The sequence below is a fragment of the Chionomys nivalis genome, chromosome 12 (assembly GCF_950005125.1).
Source record: "Chionomys nivalis chromosome 12, mChiNiv1.1, whole genome shotgun sequence".
NCBI lineage: Eukaryota > Metazoa > Chordata > Mammalia > Rodentia > Cricetidae > Chionomys > Chionomys nivalis.
The window spans coordinates 53,395,944-53,420,860 of NC_080097.1; the positions used below are offsets into that span (position 1 = coordinate 53,395,944).

General features: G+C 47.9%; 1 protein-coding gene across 3 annotated transcripts in view; it reads left to right on the forward strand.

Moving 5' to 3' along the window:
- Positions 1–24,917, forward strand: part of Atp8a2 (ATPase phospholipid transporting 8A2) — a 568,530-nt gene that overhangs the window by 487,355 nt on the left and 56,258 nt on the right. For all 3 annotated transcript variants that reach the window (XM_057785806.1, XM_057785804.1, XM_057785805.1), the window contains exons 34-35: positions 9,415–9,503; positions 17,126–17,230. In XM_057785806.1, the coding sequence (XP_057641789.1) occupies positions 9,415–9,503; positions 17,126–17,230 (194 nt within the window). The remainder of the gene's footprint in view (positions 1–9,414; positions 9,504–17,125; positions 17,231–24,917) is intronic.

The following is a 24,917-nucleotide window of genomic DNA, read 5'->3' on the forward strand; positions in this document are numbered from 1 at the left end:
GAAAGAAGAAGCCGGGCGGGAAAGGAAAGAAGGAAGGAAGGAAGGGAGAGAGAGAGAGAGAGAGAGAGAGAGAGAGAGAGAGAGAGAGAAATACACAAGAGGAATCTCAAGGGGGCTGCAGGCTGCTGCTAAATTTCAGTTGCAGTTGTCAGGGCTTAAGAAAACACTGGAGAAAATGTCTCATCGAGGGGTCCCTGGATTGTTCTGTGCTGGGCAGGCAGCTGAGGGGTGGATGACAGCCAGCTGGCAGGGGCTCAGACACCAGGTACCTGCGCCAGCCCCTGAGCTCATTTGCTCCAGAGAAGTCATTTTACAGGCAGAGCTGTCTCGAGATTAGCACACTGCTGCGGTGTGCAGACGTGCGGGAGGGGAGGAGCAGCCCAGACACGGAGGAAACAAGCTGTAGGTGCTTATTTGTGAAGGGCTTGCCCCAAGGCTTCTCGGGTTCTGGGGAGACAGAATGCAGTAAAAGCACAGTTAAGTGAATGCTAGCTAGGCCTTTGACTTTATGAGGAGGGCACTGCGCTGTCTTGATTTGAGGGAGAGGAGCTATGCCACCAAGAAGCTAAGTGACCAGAGTCAGTGGTGTTTCTGAGGCTACTGAATATGGAGGTCGGGTCCCTATCTCCACCACTCAGCTACTGGGAGTCATCTACAAGCCCTACCACTGCCCTCCCAGTACCTTCTTCTCACTGCGGGTGAGAGCCCCGTGGCCTTGTCTCTGAGGGGACAATCCTGTTGCACATCCTACTCAAAGTGCATGGCTCTGAGATAGCCAATAAGAGACAGACCAAGAAATACCACCAGAGGCGAAGAGAGAAACGACTTGGATTCTCAGCATCCACTAAGAAAAGCCCAAGTCTCAGGAGGAGCCTAGAATACAGAACAGATTTAAGCCATCCCACATCACCGAAGCATGCGCGTCTCCTGTGTGTCACCACCGAGAGCCTCCTATGGCAGTCAGATCACCTGAGGTTCAAGCACCTTTCAAATGCTGACATTCATTCTTGGCTCTGCGTCCTACTTCCCTTGAAGTTGTCACAGGGATAGATGCCTCTAATAGTGGAGGACAGAGGGCACATGCCTAGGAGGCCAGTCATTGACCCCCCCGACACTGATTCTCAAAGGTCATCTTAAGCTGCTGGTGTTAGGTCTAATGGTCCTTGCGAGGTAAAACTATCTGCTTCCCAAATCTGTCGTTGAGATTGAGGATGACCAAAGGACTGATCGGTAGGGGCTGTTCAGTGTAATAAAATACCTCACAAACAGGGTGTTTGTGCATTTTAAGATGCTGTAAATTACCTGGTTTCCGTTGCTGTGTCTTCCTTCGTCTAACAGGAACAGCAGAGCTTGGGAGGTGGTCCTTCTCAGCATCATCCCTATCAGGCCAATTATCACAGCTTGTCCTCAGTACCTGGAACAGCCAGCACTCCGGGTGGGAGCAGAATCTGTCACCATCAGAGGTGGTGGCTATCTGTCTCCGGCTCGGCTCCTGTCTGTCCGGATGCCTGGTGTCTCCAGCTCTGAAATCTGTGGAATTCCAGTTCCACCCAAACTAATCCTTAACCTCAGCTGAGGCACCGGAATAGTTTGCACTCAGCATTTCCTCCTTCCTGTTCTGGAAATCCAGGAGGTGTCATCTGCAGCCTTCCTGATGGCCAGCCACGGGGGCGGGCGCGGGGGAGCATTTCATGAGCAAATACCCCCGTTTCTCCTCTTTTCCTGTTGAGTACAAAGTTATTGCTAACATCCTTCCCCAAGGGGCAGTGCAAAAGCGCATGCCTGGCCGTGTCTTCAGAGGTTAATAGTACCCAGCATGGCAGCACTTGTGAGCAATGCAGAGCCTTGGATATAGAGAGCTCTGAGAATCTTCTTTGTGTCCCCAGTGAGCAACTCCCCGGTGATGTAGTGTAGGAACTTGGTAGCATGCAGCTCCACGGGTCACCCACCTGAGAACTGCAGTGTCTGACCCTCGGCACAACACCACAGCAGGCCAGAGTCTCTTGAACCCCATTAGTTCCCAAATGTGATTCAGGAATCATTGTGTGACGATCTTGACCACTTCTAGCATGTTGAAGCAAAAACTGTGATTGGAGTCATCCGGATAAAGAAACCAGTGAAGCCTAATAATCTGCGTGGCATGGTGCCGTTCACATGTATTAACTCATTTAAACCTCAGGTAACCGCTCCTCAGGTAGGCCTGATATTTTCTTCATTTTCAGAGGAAGGAACTGAGGCACCGGCACCCTCATTAAATAAGGAGTAAATGGAAGCGCTGAGATTGGTGGCAGTTTATCCGTGAGGCTTGAATATTCATGACACTCCCCAAATTCAGATGTAGAAGCATTCACTTCCACTGTAATGGGCGGAAGAGATAGGGCCATGAACAGGTAAATCCAGTCAGAACAGTCGCAAATCAGTTTCCTCTGGTAGCTTGTGCGCCTCCTAAGGGGGCAGCCAGGAGCTCTCTGGCACTTACTCTCCATGCACACTGGCAATAGAAGTCTAGCTTTCTGTTAGAAACCTGGAAACGAGGTTTGTTGAGCTTGACTGTAAATAAACAGGATATCCTGCCCGTGCACGGGTCCCCAGCAAGGTTCTGGAAGCCACAGATGTGCCCCGGCCAGAGGAGTCGCAGCTTGCTGAGGTTGGCCAACAGGCGGGATGGACATAGCAGAAGTATCTGCCGCAAGCCTTGCTTCAATGCGTCACTCCTGACGGTGGAAGCAGGGACCCCATGTTTTAAACTACCCAACATAGTGTTAACCTTGCCTGGTTTCGCACGGGAATGCGAGCCACACACGTCGGCAGCAGCTGTTTCCTTGCCTTAATTCTCCACGCCACACCCTATGCCCTGCAGCGTGAGAATTGTTGCATCTCTTGACATCCAGATCAGTTCAACCCTCAGTACCTGTGTATGCTGATTCCATACCAGGGGATCCAGCCAACCATGGTTGGGGGAAATCTGGGCTGAATCTGCACAAGTTGGTTCTCTCTTCTATATTCCTGAAATAATACAGCATGACATCCGTTCCCATAGTGCCGGCTTGAGGGCTGGAAGTCTATAAGGACATGTGTGGGTTCTACGCAGAACTACACTGTTATGTGTGACCAGCTTGAGCACCTACGGGTTTGGGTATCCCGGGGTCCCCAGGATATAAAGGACTGTGGAAGTAGTTACTGGAAACCAAACAAATATAAATAACCCAGGGATGTAGTGAAATCCATCCTTTCTCTAAAACAAGATCCCCAAGAGAGAAATGGAGAAACCATATGAGCATTTGAAAAGAAAAAATAGTTATGAATTTGCAGAATTTTAGATTCAATCTAGTAAGAAAATTGCTGTCCATACCCTGTTTGGGCAGTGTTCTCTCACTAGCCTGGTGACTGTCCTGGAGTTTAGCTGTTGTTGTTCCAAACAAAAGCACCTTGTGTTGTGTGTTGGAGAGGAAGAGGGCCTTTTTTACTTCAGTTTTTTTTTTCTTCCAGCAGCATGTGTTTGTTTATGTGTTGCTTACTTGCTTCTTTCTGATTTTCTGAGACACAATCTTAGGTGTTCCAACCCAGCCTGGAACTCCATATGTAGCCCCAGCTGACCTCGAACTCAAAGCAGGCCTCCCACCTCAGCCTCCTGAGTACTGGGATTGACAGTAGGCATGAGCCACCACACCTGCTCAGAAAAGATCAGCTTCCCTTTCCGGGGGAGCTTCCTCCTCTTTATCCCCAGGCGTGGTGACCCTTAGTGAGAGTAGTCCTGCTCTGTGAAGGGTGTCATTGCTCCAGGGAGCCACTGGGGTGACAAAAAGCCAGCAGCTGCCAGGATAGGAAGCACTGGAATGGCTCACACTGCTGTGTTTGTATGGCCATCGGTGGCCTTCTGGACTTCCTGTGAGGTGAATCACGGGCTTCTTGGTGACGGGGCATTCCCACTCCTAGGTGTTTACCTGAAAGGAATGGAAACATGTCCATAAAACAAGACTGTGCAAAGACCTGCACAGCAGCCTTATTCTGAGCAACAGGCCCGAGGTGGAAATGACCCAGATGTCCATCAGCAGGAGAGAGAATAAACAAGATGCCCTAGACTCGCACAATGCCTGCCAGAGAGAGAATGGGGGTGTGTCCAGATCCACCGTGCAACACGGCTCATCTCGACGGCCTTATGTTGAGTGAAGAAAGTCAGATCAAACAAACCCATGCTCTGTTGTGTCATTTAGATGACATTCTAGAATCAGCCGGACTGCTCCAATGCTACAAATCAGGGCAGCCATTGTTTTGTGGGACAGAAATTGGCTGGAAAGGATAGACACAGGAGAGCCCTATTCCCAGCGATGTGTGCACAGTGCACTTGCCAGTCGCTCAGGCCTCCCGAGGGCCACACAGATCCCATCTGTGTAAGCTGCTGCCCAACAACCTGGACAGACCAAGCTTGTCACCACCCCGCAGAGAAAAGCTCACCCTAAAGTTGACTCCTCCAATTCCAGCATTCAGAAGACCAAAGCAGGAGACTGAGGCTGGGGTCCAAGGCCAGCCTGGGCTAGAGAATAAACTCAGTTTCAAAAACCAAAACAAAATAAGCAAGCACAACCAAATCTGCTCCCAGTAGAAAGGGCAGAGAATGTCCTAACCCTTCGCCTGCACGTTCATAGACAGCAGAGCTTTGGAGAGACGTACTCACAAGCCAGACTGAAGCTCTTTAGCCTTTGACTTGAAAATTGGTCTCCAAGCATGGGGTAGATAACAGGTCAAGAAGGTTACATGGGCCACAAGCAAAGCCTAGCACAGGCTCACATTCTAATCTATCCCTGTGTTGCTGGGCAGGGTGGAGCTCTCGTCCCCTTCAGTGTTTCTGTTTTTATTATTTCCTACATTCTACAGAAATTCTTTTATTTAAAATGTGAAGCTAGTACCTGGAGTTTCTGGCGGAAGCAGATGCTAAGGTCCCGTAGTGAGACCTGTGTTCACCTGGGACTTTGGGGCTTCCTTCCTCTCTGGACACTCACTCGGGGAGAGGGGAGGGTCTGGTCTCCCTGAAGTTAGGACAGGGAGCTGGTTCAAGGTCTGGACACCATAGCTGGGGGGATTCCTCTCTGGAGACGGGTGTGTGAAGATAGCACAGTGTTTTTATTCCTTTAAAAATGTCTGCAGAGGGGCTGGAGAGATGGCTCAGAGGGTAAGAGCACTGGCTGCTTTTCCAGACATCCCGAGTTCAATTCCCAGCAACCACATGGTGGCTCACAACCATCTGTAAGGAGACCTGGTGTCTTCCTTGCCAGCAGTATATTGTATACTTAATAAATAAATAAATCTTTAAAAATAAATGTCTGTAGAGATCTGAGTACTGTGCTTTAAGGAACACCTTACTACACAGTGGCACCCAACAGCCTTGGTCCCCGTTCCTTGCAGAGAAACTGTAGCCTTCTCCACACTCACCACATCTTTCTTTTTTTATTATTTTTTTAAATTTATTTATTTATTAAAGATTTCTGCCTCCTCCCCGCCACTGCCTCCCATTTTCCTCCCCCTCCCCCAATCAAGTCCCCCTCCCTCATCAGCCCTAAGAGCAATCAGGGTTCCCTGCCCTGTGGGAAGTCCAAGGACCACCCACCTCCATCCAAGTCTAGTAAGGTGAGCGTCCAAACTGCCTAGGCTCCCACAAAGCCAGTACGTGCCGTAGGATCAAAAACCCATTGCCATTGTTCTTGAGTTCTCAGTAGTCCTCATTGTCCGCTATGTTCAGCGACTCCGGTTTTATCCCATGCTCTTTCAGACCCAGGCCAGCTGGCCTTTCACCACATCTTTCCAACGTTTCTGAGACACACCTTTAATGTCAGTTCTGTATGCTTCATAGTCATAGCCCCGAGCTCTAAAGACCAACCGTGGAATGATAGCGTACCTATGGCTCTCTTTGAGTCTTGGACTCAGTTTGAAGCAATGCATTGTTGTGGGATGACTGGATTCTTTAATAAGCGAACCCAGCAGACGTTTCTCACCCATATCCTCCTCAGGAGAGCCTGATCCCATCCTTCCACGCACCGAGCACCAGCCTGGCCATTCACAGTCACAGTGTATCCGTGGACTCTGTAGACAACATTAGTCACGGAGCTGGTCCAGCACCTGCCTAGGTTACCTGGGTAGAGAGTGGAAGTTGACCTTGCTGTCACTTACTAACACTTGTTTTCTATAGAAAAACAGGAAGTAGAGATAGACCAAGAGATGTGAGGACACAGCTCCTTATGGTCGCCACCCACACACATGTTCAACGTGTCCTTCGTGTGTTTTTCCCAATCGCATAAGCAGCTGCATGTATGACGAGGGAGATCCTGTCCAGACCACCAGGGTATGAGCCACTCCACATACTTTGCATTCTGGAAAGTTCTTGTTTGGTTGGTTGGTTGGTTTTATTTTCTTTTTGAGGCAGGGTCTACCTATGTAGCCCTTCCTAGTCCGGAACTCACTGTAGACCTGGCTGGCCTCAAACTCACAGAGATCAGCAACCTCTGCTCCTGAGTGCTGGGATCAAAGATGTACTCTACCACACCGCTCCACCTTGTTAAATGTGGGGGTATGACATGACACATGATAACATGACGATGCGTGTTGATGGAGACTAACGTACGTCCACTGCCTACTAGGCAAGGTGCAGACGCGTGTTGGTCTATCATTGGGGGAAATATCCTTTCTCTTTCCCCTTCAACCAGTGACGCTTCAAATCTACTGAAATCAACTGGCAATGGTATAGTCTCTGGGGAAATGTGTGCTTGTATTTTCCCTCTCTTTCTCAAGAAAGAGAGCTCCCAGTTATCTCTGAGATCTAGAAGCTCCACAGGGGAGCGGGAAGGGGAAGGGGAGCACACGGAGTTGTCAAGGAAGAGAAAAATCTTGAGGGGTGGGATTGGGCCTGAAGAGCCAAAGTTCTCTGGTGTCCTGTTGGACCCCGGTGTCGTCTTCCTCTGGGAGGGAAATTTAATCCTCTTCGCTGATGGCACTCCAGTGAGAAGACTAAGGGCCACGGGGATCCTAACTGCTGGATCTCTTCTCCAGATGGAAACAGGACAAGCAGAGAAAAGTCTCATCAATACTTGCTGACCCTTATGTGTGGGATTAAAATTCCTCATTGTTCCCAGATGCAGTGTTTGGGGTGATGTTCCCTGGGTTTCCTCAGTGTGTCTGGAAAGACCACTTCAGGCTTAGCTTAAGGCTTGGATCAGTGGCCCTGCCTTGTCCACAGACCGTATGACAGCATCCCTTGGAGGGTCTTCGAAAGCATCTGGTTAATTTAGCGATGTGATGTGACATCTCTATGTCCGTACAGTAAGTGTAATGTTTCTTTCACTGCGGACTATAATCCGTTCAAGAAGCCATTGTCTCCCTTCACGTTTCTATGCTAGGAGAGCGCTTTCAAGAATATTCTTGCCTTGCCTCTTCATACTTCCCTTTCGTGGGTTGAATTCCCGGAGGGATGATTGATAGGAAAACACACTCGCATGTTTGCATACTCTAAGATATCTCTTTCACAAAAATGGATACTCTCAACTTTGGGAAAAGTCAGGGACCAAGCTGTACTTTTGTTTCCCCTGCCTCAACCTTCACTGTGGGTCAGCAGAATTGTCATGAATGCCAAGAGCCACAAGCAGGGTCACATGTATGATGGAGCTCAGAGGCAAGAAGCTGTGATCAGATGTGGGCTTGTCCAGACAGGCTACGTACGAGCTCTGACTATGGGATGCTCTCGCAGAGGCCCTGCAAGTAGAAAAAGCAACAAGGTAGCCTGAGTTGATGCTCAGATGCCAAGCTGCGACCAGGGGAAAGGAGTTGCTCCGGGATCCCCCTGATTCTCCATCCCTGCAGTCCCTTTGAGGTAGAGAGATGACAGTCTCAGTCCCTCTGCTTTTCCCCCCACCCCGTGAACCTCACCTCTGCGGTTCTCACCTCTGCGGCTCTCACCTCTGCGGCTCTCACCTCTGTGACCCTCACCCCTGTGGCCTTCACCTCTGCAGCCCTCACCTCTGCGGCCCTCACCTCTACAGCCCTCACTTCTGTGAACCTTACCTCTGTGATCCTCACCTCTGTGACCCTCACCCCTGTGGCCCTCAGTCATGCGGCCCTCACCTCTACAGCCCTCACTTCTGTGAACTTTACCTCTGTGACCCTCACCTCTGTGACCCTCACCCCTGTGGCCCTCAGTCATGTGGCCCTCACCTCTGCAGCCCTCACCTCTGTGACCCTAACCCCACTGTGCACTAAGTTCTAGCAAAACACGTCAGTCAGTGAAATGGAAAGAAACCCAGGGAGCAGCAGGACCCAGCCATACTTTAGCTCCGCTCCCTTAGCCAGACAGCTGCCCTGTGAAACTGTCTTGCCAGTCTTCAGCCATGCTCCCGACCTTTGTTTACTCAAAACCAAACTATGAGGAGTCAGGACCCCCAGTCCCCATTTCTGTTCAGAACAAGCTGCTCCCACCCTCTGCTTCGGTCCCCAGCATCTCCCTTACTACAATTAGCTGCCACTCTCTGCCTCCCAGCCTCTGTGCTGCCAACCCAAACTGTCCTGCGCTCACAGGGCTGGGAGCAAGAAAGTCCACCAAAAGCTGTGTTCCGTGCCCTCTCTTCCCTTGCTGTCATCTCCCTCGGTCCCTCTCTAGCTGCCCTTTGGTTTGTGGTGTTTGGGGTTGGTGTGTTGTGTGCTGCTGGTGCTGTTGTTGATTGAGGGAGGGGATATTGACACAGCACCTCACATAACCAGGCTGGCCCTTGAACTGACACTGTTGTCTCTGTCACTGGCTCACTCTACCTTCTTACCTTGTCTTCTTAAGCCCAGCATGTGGTGTACACCTGTGGTCCCTGCCTGGGGACAGTCAGGCTGTAGGCTCAGGAGTTGAAAGATGAGTTATAAGACATAAAAATAGAAAAAAACAATCTGCAATAAAACTTAACAAAGGAGTTCTCCTATAACTCATGCTTGCCCACGCCCGACCCCATGTTTCCAACCCCCTGAAGCCAGGTAACAAGGACATCTTCCACTTCCGAATGGAGGGAACCAATGGCCTTTGCACTGGTCAGCCATGGGATGCTGGGCCCATGAAGAGCACTAAAGGGAAGTGGGCCGCTCACAGTGAACAAAGGGAGCCCCAGGAAGCAGTTGATTTCACAGAAGGATGGCGCTAACTTTTCTCTCTGTGGGGAATTAGAACAGCATTTTGTTCAGGAGGGAGCTTGAGGTTCCAAAGCAGGGACAACACCACAAGCCAAGCTGAAAGGATAGAGGTGAGAGCCAGCAGAGACCAGACAAGGAGCCAGGCCAGCTGTCCCCAGCCTCCCCATCGCTTCCATGTTGTGGGATGCGCCCCACTGATTAAATCGCCTCCCGCCATTTGACGGAGAACCTGTAATAGACTGTGACTTGTGTTTCTTGCAGGCGACCATGGTCCTGAGCTCTGCATCATTCTGGTTGGGATTGTTCCTGGTTCCAACTGCGTGTCTGATTGAAGATGTGGTGTGGCGAGCGTAAGTACAGAGTGACGTCATGCCTTCAGGCTTTGTACCTCTCTCCTTACAGCTGCCTCACACTGGGGGCTATGGGAAACGGGACTCCTGGCGCTTACCAAACAAAAGGGGTTACTTTTTTATTTGGGGGAGGTTGTTTAAGTTTAAGCTTGTGCTTCATGGGTTTTTTGGTTGTTTTTTTTTTTTTTTTTTTTTTTTTTGGATTTTCGAGACAGGGTTTCTCCGTAGCTTTTTGGTTCCTGTCCTGGAACTAGCTCTTGTAGACCAGGCTGGCCTCGAACTCACAGAGATCCGCCTACCTCTGCCTCCCGAGTGTTGGGATTAAAGGTCTGCGCCACTACCACCCAGCTTGTGCTTCATTTTGATAGGAGAATGCAGAGGCAAAGGAACACAGAGCAGAGGTCATGTGACAGCCAGTAGGGCCATTGCCTTGTGTGTGACTGTTAAGTCTGCGTCCAAAAACAGACGCATCTCATCACGCTTAGGAAACACGACCAAAGACTCTTTCCACACCTTAAAGCTGATGCCAAGCAAGCCCAGATAGTGCCTGGCTCTCAGCCCCGTGTACAGTAGAAAATCAAAGACACGTCAGTCACTCCTCTGACAGAAGGGAAGGAGACCTCATCCTTCTAACCAGCTCACAGCAGGAGCCCTGCCAATCAGTTCTTCTCAAGAGCCGATTTTACACCTCTGTAAGAAAATCTCATCACAAATATAAAATTATAATGCAGATTACATGGGAAATAACTCAAACTTGCTTTCCCGCTCCTCTGTTTTCCGTTCATACCTTTCCTAAAATATAAAGAAACGCTGGCGTCCCAAGAGAATCTAACCTCTAACTTCATTCAGGAGAAGATGAGAGATAGCTCTAAGGCCCATAGTACTGGTTTAGGTTCAGATGGGCCCAGTTCCTCCTAGAAATATGGCCAATTTCCCTGAAAATTGAGACTTCTAACTTGGGCAAACCACAATTATTTCAGGGCCCTGAGGTAGCAAAATGAGATTTTTAACCCAAGCCTTCCAGGAAAAGACACCAGGTCTCATTTTTATCTCTTCATTCCTCCCACACTCAGCGGGAATTATTCTTGCCTGACGGGGATATCTTTTGAAAAAGTCTTCATTTGGCCACTATCTTCACAGCTGACTATGCTGGCGCAGAGAGAGGGGAACAATAATTTTCCTAGAATGAATATTTTGCTTATGTTTTTCTTCCGCTAAGTTTTTCGACTACTACCAAAGCCCAAATCATTTTAACTTCTTAAACTCATTTCTTATCTAACCAACTGCTCTTTTTCGTCTGCTATGACTGTGTTCTGTAAACGGCACAATTGGAACCTGCAGTATGGCTAGAGCCAGGAAAGATATTTCCTTAACCTACTAGACGCCCTGTGAGGAAAATAGTCATTCCGTCACGTGTTCCTTGAGCCAGTAGGCCCAGTTTGGGCACAACATGTTTATTCCCTAGCTGAGTTTGTACAACTCTGCAAATAAGTTAGCTTGAGGGCCGAGCTCCTTCACTTGGCTGCATCTGACGGGAAGTAATTACGGGCTTACAAATTTGTCCCCAACTATCTTAATTCAGCTATCTTAAATTAATGCCATGAAAGCAGAGTTTTATTGAGGCTCATTCCTTCTGCCAAGTGAGTCTTCAGCAAAAGTATCTTTGTTTCATTTCAACAAGAGAGTTTTGCAAGAGGGTCGCAAAGGATCTGCCTTCCCTGTGTCTTCAGAACCCCTTCCAGTACATTGCAAGTACAAGCCCTCTGTCACCATGAAGCAGACAGATGATCTCTTGCCTCCAGCAAGACTTGTCTCCGTCCCATTTGTAGGACCTAGGCTATAAAATTAACACCATTTACATTTTAACGATGATAAATCAGATGATACTACTTCCCGCTCTGGCATATGGGAAGAGTAAAAATCACTTTCTCTCCAAGGAGCTTGCCAGCTGGGTTCCAGCTGGGACCGGAACCCCACGGAGAGGTCTGAGGAGCCAGCAGGGAGGGCTACCCTTGACGGCTGTGTTGTTGGGGCTCTGGAAGGGGCTGCCTGCTGCCTGGCAGGGTTGGTAAGCACAGCTTCTCCTAGGAATGGCCTCCTATCATTTGGCAAAGCCAGAAGGGGCCCTACTGACTTACATAACCACTCTCTGAATGCATTTTGCTCTTGCGTTATTGAGAGGAGCTAGAACAGTGTGTTAAATTAGCCCAAAGTATATGCCCATTTGCGTCTTTGTTTTTTGTTTTTTTTTTTCTAGACAGGGTTTCTCTGTGAAACAGTCCTGACTATCCTGAAACTCACTCTTTAGACCAGGCTGGCCTCAAACTCACAGAGATCCTCTGCCTCTGCCTCCCGAGTGCTGGGATTAAAGGTGTGCGCCACCACTGCCCAACATATATGCCCATTTACAATATCTGCTTGATGCCTAAACTTCTGCTGTCCCCATCCTGAAGAACAAGAGTTATGTGAATGTATGTGGGCCCATATTATACTGGGAGCTGGAATTTGCCAAGGCCAGTGAATCTGGTGGCTCCTCCCAAGGACAGAAAGCATGTGGTAGACCGATTGCCCCTGGCAAAGCCACAGAACTCCCCTGTGACCCTTGTGTCTGAACTGCCGTTCTGCAAAGCTTTAGAAAATGTTCTCCACACTCCCATGGCCCAGCATGTTCTACACAGTGATTCTCAACCTGTGGGTCGCGACTCCTGTGGGAATCGCATATCCGATATTTACATTAAGATGCGTATCAGTAGCAAAGTTCGTTATGAAGTAGCAATAAAATAATTTTATGTCACTTTGTCTACATCCTCCCATCCTTTGTTTTCTGATGTCTCGCTCTCTTTCTCTAACACAGCCCTCGCACTAACAAAAGATTCTCCCACTGAGCGATACTCCCAGCCCTTGTTTTTTTTTTTTTTCGTTTTTTTTTTGGGGGGGGGGTTCATTTTGTTTTAAGATAAGTTCTTTCTGCATAGCCCAGGCTGGCCCTGATGTTAAGATTTCCCTGCCTCAGTTCATGAATGCTGATACTGCAGGCGCTGCCAAGGGCTGTTGCCCTGTCTTTGGAAACTTTCTTACAGAGCAGGCCTGGCTTTTCAAGGGGACATCATGAGCACCTAAGAGGTTGAGTGACTCACTTCTAGGCACCTCTTCCTTCCCTTAGCCAGCCCCTTATCTCCATTCCAGGACCTGGGCTGCTAAGAGGAAAAAGAGAAAATCAGGATGAGGTCATTCGCTTTTCCCACAGTTTGTCAGCTTTCTGGATGAAGACCCATTGTTAGCCTATCTGAAGTCAGATTTGGAACACCATAAAAAGCCTGCTCTATTATTTCTCAAAAGTTTGATGAGGGCCCTAATGGCCCTATTGTTTATTAACATAATCGACTCTCTGTGACCCCTGGCTAGTGAGGAGTCTTGTTAGATGTGTGGAGTGTAAACCGTGCAGAACTGTTTTAATATCTGTTAGCCTGCATTCTCCCAAAAACACTTACCTGTGACAGCATAAGCAAACTGCCAGGTAGGTGTGGCTCCGCATCCAGGAGAAACTGGTTACTGTCATGCTCTAGAAGCGGTGCGGAGCTCAAGGCCACCGACCGTGAAGGAGCACTCTTCCTTTTATGAAATGAGTCTCCTGTCTTTTTCACTAGGCATCATACAGTACATTCCCCCAATCCCAGAATGACTTCATTTCCGGATAGTTTCAGATAGGTAGTTAAATGGCAATAAAGGCAATTTCTGTGTACAAATGGGCCTTGATTGTATTTTAACATTCTAACCAAACCAGTTTCTGTTGAAGCACACTGTGTTTCCGCTTTCAGCCACGGAATTTGATGTTTCCGATTGGCTGGCTGTTCTTGAGTGCAAAAGAGCGAGCTTAGATCTTAAGTTCTAGAAACAAAACTATGTGACGTTCAAGATGCCACCCCAAGCTGTTTCCTTTTAAAGTAACCTAAGGGGCCATGAAAGCAGAAGAGGGCTGGGACCAGGGGAGGTGAGCTAGAGAAGGTAATGGGGGGCTGAAAATGATTTTACACACACACACACACACACACACACACACACGCGCGCGCGCGCGCGCACGTGAAACCCGCTCCTTTGTACAACTAAAGCTAATAAAAAAGACAAAAGTCCCTTAAAACCCAGAGATGTTCTTTCCTGCCCCAGAAGGCCCAGAGTGGCTCATCTGTCGGCCCCCAGATAGCTCGAGTCTCTCCCTCCTGTAGTCACCTAATGCCTTGAATGGGATGAAATTAAGGAAGCTGGGGCACTGAGGGAAAGACGCAGATAATAATCTGACTTCTGAGTTCTCAGTGAAATGTGACCACACACCAATGGCAAATGCATCTAGCTTTGCCTTGATAGCGGGTCAGTGTGAAATCACTACACGTGTGTTTTACAGGGAGACTTAAGATCGGTATTCTACTGACTTCAGCCCTTAGTAGGTCATAGTCCTTGAGGAAGTGCTTTGAAATTTCTGACATCCTTCTAGTCCAGTGCTACATGAGCTTACAACCCAGGGCTCTCAAGAGGGGCTGAGTCCCAAGCCTAGCTCACAGAAGCCAGCCTGACGTTGCATCCTCAGAGAAAATAGTTTCTGGCTTTATGGAAGCGAGCAAGCTGTTGCCCTCCCGAGGCCAGTGTCTGCAATGCTGGGTGTCACGTCCTTTGTTTCTTGGCCTAGGCTTCAGGTTCCATTATCCTACGCCCATTCCATGTCTGTTCTTCCTGTCTCAACCCACAGCAGCTTTGTCTCTCCTGACCCAGAAGACAGCAGTGGGGCTAGCCCAGAAGTGCTCTGTCCTGTGCAGAAGGGAGGGCAATATGGGGAAGCATGCCCACCCTAGTGGAAAGTGACTTTGAAGGTGGAGCATGTCACTTTGTCTATTATCAACACAGGAACATTTAGCAATACTGGACAGCATACGTGTAAATGTCCTTTCTCTCTCCTGCAAAATATTGGCCATATTCTCATTTGTTGTTTAACTTAAAAATTCCATTGCTCCCTCTTTGAACTTGGTATTTTATCGATACTGAGCCTCAGAACTCCGTCTGAAGTAATTAAGGTATCATGTGTTAAGGCCTGTGCAGTTTTGACTTGTTTACTCTGTGAGGAAGGATGGCAGGCGCATCGCCCATGTCTTCCTGCTAGGACTCCATTAGAGATTAACATGAAGTGCTGGGTGAGCTGCTGTATCCGAGCAGGCCCACTGTCCTTAGGTGCGGAGGACTGCTGGGAGGAGCAAACCCCGTCTCCCGGTCACCATTTCCACTGCTGCGCAGTCACACTCAGTTATTTCTGGGTCCTAGCCTGTCTACAGCTGGGTGAAAGAAAAAAAAGGAAAAAACTCCTTAAACACAGTTCATCAGCATGAGGATGTGGCAGAGCCGTTCCTAAGGAGACCACCGGCACTGCTCCCTTAAGATTGTCATGACTTTCTGTACACAGCATTTTGTTTCCTTTATCTAGCCTACTTTTTTCCTTTTCCTTTTTGTTGTTATTGTTGTTGGTGGTGGTGGTGGCGGTGGCAGTGATGGTGATGATTTTGATGGTGGTGGTGGGGGCGGCGATGGTGGTGGTGGTGATGGTGATGATGATGGTGGTGATGGTGGTAGCGGGGATGGTGGTGGTGGTGATGGTGGTGATGGTGGTGGCAGTGATGGTGGTGGCAGAGATGGTGGTGGCGGTGGTGGTGGTGGTGGTGGAGATGGTGATGGTGGTGGTGATGTTGGTGGTGATGATGATGATGGTGATGGTGGTGGTGGTGATGGTGGTGATGGTGGTGGTGGTGATGGTGGTGATGGTGGTGGTGGTGGTGGTGGTGGTGGTGGTGGTGGTGGTGGTGGTGATGGTGGTGATGGTGGTGATGGTGGTGGTGGTGGTGGTGATGGTGGTGATGGTGGTGGTGGTGGTGATGGTGGTGGTGGTGGTGGTGGTGGTGATGGTGATGATGGTGGTGATGGTGATGATGGTGGTGATGGTGGTGATGGTGGTGGTGGTGACGGTGATGGTGGTGGTGGTGGTGACGGTGATGGTGGTGGTGGTGGTGATGGTGGTGATGGTGGTGGTGGTGACGGTGATGGTGGTGGTGGTGGTGATGGTGGTGATGGTGGTGATGGTGGTGGTGGTGATGGTGGTGGTGGTGGTGACGGTGGTGGTGGTGGTGGTGGTGATGGTGGTGGTGGTGGTGATGGTGGTGGTGGTGGTGGTGGTGATGGTGGTGATGGTGGTGGTGGTGGTGATGGTGGTGATGGTGGTGGTGGCAGTGGTGCTAGGAATTGAGCCTCAGGCCTTGTGCAGAGGGATGAATGCTCTACTAACTAAGCCACATTCCCAGCCTATTTCTTGTTAAATCCCTTTTCCCTTTTCTTCATCTATATGTTTCCAACCAGAGGACCAATTTTAGTTTTGTGTAGTTTTGCTTAGTTTCAAATTTTATAAAAATTAATGCATAGACATAAGATTTGTTTAATGAGGAAACAGAATGGAGAGAGAGCGAGAGAGAGAGAGAGAGAGAGTTAGCAAGCTGGGGTAGTGGAAGGGTCACTCAGTGGCAAAGCATTTGCCTAGCATGTACCATGCCAGGGCTCAATTCCCAGGATAGACAAAACAAAAAGAGATAAAATGTCTTGAAACCAGAAAGTCAGTGTCTCTTTTGGAGACACCGCCCTGGTGATGACGATGCCATTTTTAGTTCCACCGAGTGTGCATGGCCATGGGGTGCAGCGCAGAAGCTGAATATATGTGTTCAACAGGTTACAGTTTAGCTTTAATTTAGAGGAACCTGAGACCGACAGATTATTTGACCATTGCGAGGGATTTCATTTAGCCAGGAAAAGGGAGTGGGTAATTCCTCTGCTACCCAGGAGGGACCAAGCCTCAGGCCAGGTTTCTCACTGTGGCAGGAAACCAGCCCTGGGTTTCCTGAGTAAACCGAGGCCAGAGGAGGATGGGAAAGCTGCACTGGATGGGTATTGATTCCAAACCTCAGACCAAGGTTTTGCACTAAGAGCAAGAATTCTGGTATCCTAGACCTCATCTCTGCTCAAGCACTGGTTCTTGTGACGGTAAACAGGGAGGCAAGCACTGCTAGCTCTGGTCTCTGTGACCTAGCTGAGCAGGAAACAAGGACCAGAACCTGTGCAAAGAGAAAGGCTTAACATATCTCATGGGCTTCGTAGCCTACAGCGGAAGCTCTAGGGACCAACTGTTTGATCTCTGGGACTCCTCTTGTCCTTGGTTAGAATTGCCTGGTCCCCAGCTTTTATGGAGTAGGATACCTGTGTTTCACAGTCCAGGTCTCATCCGAGGTACTCAGGATGATTTGGGCTGAGGAGGTGAACCCCTGTGACATGCCAGCTTATCCAGAGGGTACCTCGCTGTGCCAGAGGTGTCCAGAGGGCACCTTGGTGTGCTAGGGAAGATAGACAGGGAGCACCTCGATGTGCCAAGGAAAGTGTCCAGGGGGCACCTTGGTGTGTCAGGGAGGGTGTCCGGGGGCACCTTGATGTGCCAGGGGGGGTGTCCAGGGGGCACCTTGGTGTGTCAGGGAGGAGGATTAGCAGTCTTCAGAGCTATGTCACGGTCACATGCCATCTTCTCCTGTCTGTTTCTTCTGCTCCAGGGCCAAGCACACCTGCAAAAAGACACTGCTGGAGGAGGTACAGGAGCTGGAGACCAAGTCCCGAGTGATGGGGAAAGCAATGCTGCGAGATAGCAATGGAAAGAGGTGGGCAGCTCACAGAGTGTTCTCCTGTCCCCCACCGTCTTGTGTTTCTTCTCGCTGGCTAGTTTTCAAGGGGAGCACGGTGGGCTCAGTTTCAGGCATCCTGATTACTTGCTAAGAATGCGGCTGTGATGAGCTTCAGATTGCGTCTACTCAGAAGCCATGAGAATCGGAGTTTCTGGGTCACTGGGCTTGTCCCCAGGTAATAGTCGTGGTTTTGTTGGGTTTGGGATGTTGACCAAACGGCCTTGTGCATAATCGACAGCAGAGCAATATTTTCTTAGAGGGGAGGAGGTGGGATTTAGAGTGGATTCAAGAGCCAGGCCTTTTGGTTTCAGGCCCAACCATGTTACCCAAGGCTGAGTAAGTGGAGGAGCACGTAGTTAATAATGGAGAACCTTAGTTGTCCATAAAAATTTCGTTACAGTCTATGTCAAGAGACCTGAGGGGGTTTCCTCTTTATTTATATTTTATGTATATGGATGTTTTACCGGCATGTAACATATGTCCGTGTACCGTGTGTGTACCAGAGGGTGAGGGTACCGCACACAGAGGCCAGAAAAAGGTATAAGATCTGCTGGGTCTGGAGCTGCAGAGATAGTTTTGTGAGTCACTATCTGGGTACTGGGAATTAAACCCCAGTCCTCTATAAGAGCAGCCAGTGCTCTTAGCCTCTGACCCATCTCTCCAATCCCCTGAAGGGGATATTTTTCATGAATTATCACAACTTAGTAGATTTGAGAAAGGTTGAGAACACTCTTGGCATATGTCTTAGGGGGTTTTTATTACTGTGAAGAGTCACCATGACCACAGCAACTCTTATAAAGGAAAGCATTTAGTTGGGTGGCTTATAGTTTAGAGATTTAGCCCATTATCATCATGGTGGGACATGGCGGCATGCAGGCAGACATGGTGTTAGAGAAGGAGCTGAGAGTCCTGCATCTTGATCCAGAGGCAACAGGAAGTGAACTGTGACAATGGGCGGTATCTGGAACACAGGAGACCTCAAAGTCCAACCCCACAGTGACACACTTTCCTCCCACAAAAACATGCCTACTCCAACAAAGCCACATCTCCCAGTGGTGCCTCTCCCAGTGGTGCCACTCTCTGTGAGCTCATGGGGGCCAAGTGCATTCAAACTACTACAGCCTAGAAGCTGCTGCTTCACCTGCTTGGTCACCAAGCTGCTCGGCCCTACACTCAACAGGTACCTGGCAGGAGTACACAGTTCTCTAATCAGGATAAATTTATCAGGAATCTGTATGGTTCTGGGCCAAGGATCAGCCACAGTGTGGAAAGATGGCCGTGTTTAATGCGGAATGTCTAGAAACTTCTGAGTCTTCTGCTAAGTGACTGGAAGGAAATCTGTAGCTAGCTTCTAATGAAACACGGACCTAGATAGAAGTACTTCAAGAAGTTTCTATTTTGTGTTATGTTGTATTTGTTAGAATCTTTTTACAGCAATGGAATCAAAGATGCTTGGTTTGTAACAAAGGGGCTTTTGGGGCTGGGAGTGTAGCTCGGTCCATAAAGTGTCGCAGGCAAGCAGAGGGACCAGTGTGTAACACCAAGCCCAAGTGTGTAGAAAGCCAAGCATGGCAGCACTTGCACGCCCACCACTGGAGAGATTTCGGGTAAGATGATGGATTAGAAGCCTGACCACGGGAGGTTCCGTGAAAGAACTGTGTGCACCCAGGCAACCCAGGAGCAAAGTAACAAGGTCTCGTCGTCATCGGTCATAGACAGCTAATACTTGGAGGGGAAGAGGGAGGTATGTGAAGTAATACGGACAGCTTGAGCCACTGTGAGAGTGCAGAGTCTCAGGTGTGGGTCCGGCCAGAGAGGCGCGTGCAGGAGGGAGCTGTGGACTGTTAGCCTGAAAGAAGAGAGAGCCCCATCCTCCTTCATAAAAAGATGGACTCCTTTTGCTTTGTTTTCTGTGTTGTACTAGGAATTGAATCAGGGCCTTGCATATGCTCCACCCCTGAGATACACAAACCCTTGGATTTGTCAGTAAAAAGGGGACAGAGACACAGCCACAGCCTCATGCCGTCACCCTCAGCAGCCCGAGGAGTCTCCCTAATCCAAGGGAACTCAGGCTAAGCCTGGATTTGTGGCTCTAACTCAGAAAAAAAGTCTCAGGCTGAGCCACTATGAAGCAGAATTGGAGATTTGTATTAAAGGTATTTTAATGGAGTCTCAAGCATGAGAATTAGGAGAAGACACTCAGAAAGTCAACCCCATGTGTGGGCCTCTGCTTCTCAAGGGGGAGTGGGAGGAGACTGAGGCATACCCAAGTTTCCCTATGGGCTCTTGGAGAGAGGGATGCAATTGAGTGTTTTAGGGTTACTCCATTTTGGTGGCTATAAAGTTGCATTTCAAAAAGTTTTTAGGAACCCTCCCTCTTTTCTCTCTTGATAAGAGAAATGATAAGGTAGTCAGGTGCCTTGGGCTGATTTATAATCTGATAAAGTAAGACCAGGAGCCACTAGGGTTGTGCAAGGAGTGTAGTCCATGACCTTCCCATGTCTGTTGAGTCTGGTCGGATTCCGTGGAAGATGCAAGTTTGTGGTGGGGAAGGGAGAAGCCGTCAGTAGTTGGTAGATGTTGAGATTCCTGCTTCATTGCTAATGAGAGGCCAGTGAGTGGGCCTTTCTCTTCTCACTGAGGTTTTCCTGTCTTTCAGTCTTGCCTTTAACATGTATTTCCTGTCTGTCTAGTGGCAGGATGGTGGGCGTGTGCCGTCCTGCTACACCACAGCCAGCTTTCTGTGGCAATGGGAAACAGCCACGGCTTTGGGCACACAGGGCAAGCACCCTACCCCCTCCCAGGCCTTGTGAATATGTTTTAAACATCTGCCAGGCGTGGTGGCACACACCTTCAATTCCAGTACTCAGGAGGCAGAGGCAGGCAGATCTCTGAGTGTTGTAATATGAGCGGCAGGGCTGCGTCCCCGGCACCCAGCCGCCCGCATGGCTAACTTATGCCCCGAAATAATTACACGGAAACTGTATTCTTTTGAACACTGCCTAGCTCATTAGTTCCAGCCTCTTATTGGCTAGCTCTTACATATTGATCTAACCCATTTCTAATATTCTGTGTAGTACCACGAGCTGGCTTACCAGGGAGGATCTTAACCTGCATCTGTCTGGAGTGGGAGAATCATGGCGACTCCCTGACTCAGCTTCTTTCTCCCAGCATTCTGTTCTGTTTACTCCACCCACCTAAGGGTTGGCCTATCAAATGGGCCTAGGCAGTTTCTTTATTAATTAACCAATGAAAGCAACAGATTAATACAAGACCCATCTCCATCATTTCCCCTTTTTCTGTTTAAACAAAAAAGGCTTTCACTTTAACATAGTAAAATTACATATAACAAAACAGTTATAAAGCAAGAATTACAGTTACAATATTTATATCTATTTTATCTTTTATCATAACAATGGAAAACTGTAACTATAACTAACCATTCTTCAACTCCATCAAAGACTCCAGAAGGATATAATATTACCTAAGTAAACAAGAAATCCAAAACTCTAGAAATGACAGAGACATCTCACTGCCTGGACAGTCACCCAAAGTTCCTCTGTACCGTTGGGGCATCCATCTTCAGCCTTCAGGCCCATAGTATCCAGCAGATATTTCCATGAAGCAGGAAATTTCAAATACAGTTCAGTCACTATCTGCTGTGTCCTGCAGAATGTCTCGCAGACTCTTTCATGAATCAGGAACCCCGAAAGATCATCTCACCTTTACGCAAGTTCAGCAGTCCTCTTTCTGCGGGTTCTCTGTGTCCAGTTTATGCAATAGTCCAGGCAAGAACAGTTTCTTGCCCAAATGGCTATCAAACTCCATAAGGAGCCTCTTCGGTGCCCATCTTGAAGTAGATTGGTGCTGCCAGGAGCAGACGTGTCTCATTGTCATGAAAAGCCCTAAGTTATTAAAATATTTTAAATGCCATGTTCTGTAGTCTTTGAAAGATATGAAGAATGCCTATCTAATTGAAATATATCTCTATATATCTAGAAAATCTAACTAACATGACTACAAATTTGACTATTATTGATGATTATCCATTAGCAACCTATATTTCCTAATTATGCATTATACTTTTAAAATGAACTACACAATCACAATACCTTAATCAAGATCAGAAATACATATACATATAACAAAATTGACCTTAAAATCATACCAATGCAAATTATTCATATCTATATCATATCCCCCTTTAAATGTAAAATAACATTTATAAACAATATTTGGGAACATGGGTGCAGTTTTTTCTCTCCAAACTGCTTCCTGCTGAATGGGGGCGCTGTATTCAGATCTTTCATGGTGTAACCTGTGTGTCAGGGTCATCTCAGTCGGCAGTTGAGTGAAGTAATTTTCTGAAGGTGTTCACAGCAACCTTTCAGGAAGGCGTGGTCTATCATACCATATTGGTATAGACGCAATCCACAGAGTCTCATCCTCTGTGAAAACAAAAGAAGACCCTCTCCAAAGCATCATATCCTTAGACCCATATTCTAAAATCATAATACCCTTATATCCATTCTGGTTTAGCTTGGCAGCCCATATAATGAAATGTTTCTCTGCACTTAGCTCCTTCACAGTCAAAATTTTTAAAGAAAACACAATAATACAAAGAATCCAGACTTTCTGTGAATTTTCCATTTTTACGTGGCTTATTTTTCTTTATTTCTTTTAATCTATAACTATCTGTACTCTGTCTCTTTAAAGACTTTACCCTTTTTTAAGACATTAACTTTATTCTTTATATATATATTTTTCTCTCTCTCAAGCCTATGTACATTCATCCAACAGTGTCTGAATCAGTTCTATTGTGAATCTGTAATTTTTTTACTATCCAGGAGCATTTCTTAAAATGTTAAGCACTTCTTAAAAACTTAAGTTGCACCATGTACAGATAATATGGTACTGCCTGTGTCCTGCTCAGTCCAAACCTTAACTGCGCTGTTATTATGGTAATTATGGTAGTTCCTGCCTGAGACCAGCACAGTTCAGCATGGCGGAGCTGAGCCCTCCTGCCTCAGAGCCATTTGGTGCCCCTGAGCCACACACAGTTCCAGGCACACAGCAGTCAACATTGCCATCAAGCAAGCCATAGCACTTTACTCCAAATGCTCCATTCAAAAGCTCTGTCTCCAGCAGGAGCCAGACAGAGATCGCGATGGCGGCACAGCCCAGAAAGCCGGCATTTTAAAACAGCCAGTTTTTTCCTGTTGCTGAGTCAGGACAATTTCTTTGCCGCACGCAACCCACAAACAGCAAAAAGCTGTCTTAAATTCTCTCTGTGTCCTTTTTAAGCCCTCTCAGGTTTTACGTGGAGTTCATTAGCACGCTGGGCGCCATTCTGTAGTACTAAGAGCAGCGGGGCTGTGTCCCTGGCACCGAGCCGCCTGCAGGGCTAGCTTTATACCTGAAATAATTACACGGAAACTGTATTCTTTTAATCACTGCCTGGCCCATTAGTTCCAGCCTCTTATTGGCTAGCTCTTACATATTGATCTAACCCATTTCTAATATTCTGTGTAGTACCACGAGCTGGCTTACCAGGGAGGATCTTAACCTGCATCTGTCTGGAGTGGGAGAATCATGGCGACTCCCTGACTCAGCTTCTTTCTCCCAGCATTCTGTTCTGTTTACTCCACCCACCTAAGGGTTGGCCTATCAAATGGGCCTAGGCAGTTTCTTTATTAATTAACCAATGAAAGCAACAGATTAATACAAGACCCATCTCCATCATCTGAGTTCAAGGCCAGCGTGGTCTACAAAGCAAGTCTCAGGAGATCCATGCTCCTAAGCTAGGGTGAGTTTCATGACAGTGCTTGCTGGGATTACATGTGCACATCTAGATGAACACATGTTCAGAGTGTGCACACCAACACAAGGTCAGTCTGTCCTTTTCCTGTTGTCTAACACTTCAATCTGGGATTGCTCACCAGGGTGGTGTGGGGACCCACTGGCCTCCCCAGTATCTACCCTTTGTTCTTCTCCTTTCTAAGGCCACCAGGCTTGCTGCAGGCGGTCTGCCTACTAGAAAGTAGAGGCATGCTGTTCTCTTCAGGAGGCGATCTCATCCACTTGACCTCCTGAGAGCTGCCTCATCCCTGTTCTTTGATCACTTTTGTTTGCTTCTCCACACCTGCTTGGATGCCTGGGCACCTCCATGCTGGGAGGGACCAGTGGGGGATGGGCAGAGGGTTGAACTCAGCCTTCCCTTGGAAGATATTCTAGATTCTGGCTAAAGTACTAATCAGACTGTCCTCCATTCCATCTGACCATCAGTTCACCAGTTCACCTCCCCTGATTGTGTGTGTGTGTGTGTGTGTGAGAGAGAGAGAGAGAGAGAGAGAGAGAGAGAGAGAGAGAGAGAGAGAGAGAGAGATTGGCTCATAGAGGAAGTTCCATGCATAATAGTTGACTGACCAGCTGGATATGCAAAAGTCCAGCTCAGTGAGGTGACAGTGATGAAGGAAGGTGACCTGGTGTCTGGTTTGCTGGCTCATCTTGGAGGTGGCCACAGAGAGAAAAAGCTAAGAGAGATTCAGTTACTTTATTTCCAGAGAAAAACCACTTCTCTTAACAGTTGAGACTACAGGGGTTGGAGAGTTGGCTCTGCACCCCCTCAGGCTGCTGATAGCCAACTGTAGCTCCAATGAAGGGGACCTGACCCCCTCTTCTAGGATCAGTAGATACCTGAGTTCATGGACATGCTAGCACACAAGCGTTATTTTTAAATAGCAAAAATAATTTTTTAAAAGAATATATTAAGGGGTGGTGATTAAACTCAGAAGGTAAAGCCACTTCCTGCCAAGCCTGCTGACCTGAGTTCCATCCTTAGGACTCACATATAGAGGGAAAGAACCAACTCTCAAAAGTTGTCCTTTGGCTGAGCAGTGGTGACACACACCTTTAACCTTCAGCACTTGGAACACGAGGGAGGGCAGGTAGATCTCTGTGAGTTCAAGACCAACCTGGTCTACACAGAGAAATCAAAAAAGTTGTCCTCTCTGATTTCCACACATGTGCTGTGGTACACCAAAACACATACACACAAATATATATATATATATATAATTTTAAAAATGAATATATATATATATATATATACAAACATACAGACACACACACACACATGATTAAATTAAAAAAGAGTGGCACTAGTTCCATGCTGTGGGTTAAACCAATAGTAGCAGTACCTGCCTTTGTCCACAGTCTCTGCACCCAGTCCCCAGCCTCCAACCCTCATACCATTCTCCAGGGACCTCTTAGGGACATTCTGCTGAGCCACAACATCTAGGTTGAAGTCACTGACAGAATCCAGTACTGTTCATTAGGATACTACTCATGGGAAATAAAAGGAAAATCTTTAGGCACTAATCTTTAAAAACCCTGTTGCACCAAACTTGTAGCTACAGTCTTGAACTGTATCTAGGGTCCTTATATATCTCATTCACGCAACAGACTTCTTAATTTAACTCAATAAGCATTTATTTATGTGGTGGGGGTGACACAGGCAAGCCATGCATGTGTGTGTGGAGGTCAGAGAACAACTTGTGAGAGTCAGTTCTTTTCTCCTACCATGCAGTTTCTGGAAATCAAACTCAGGTCATCGACATAACAGCAAGCTGAGCTTGACCTGGTGAGCCCTCTCTCCAGCCCC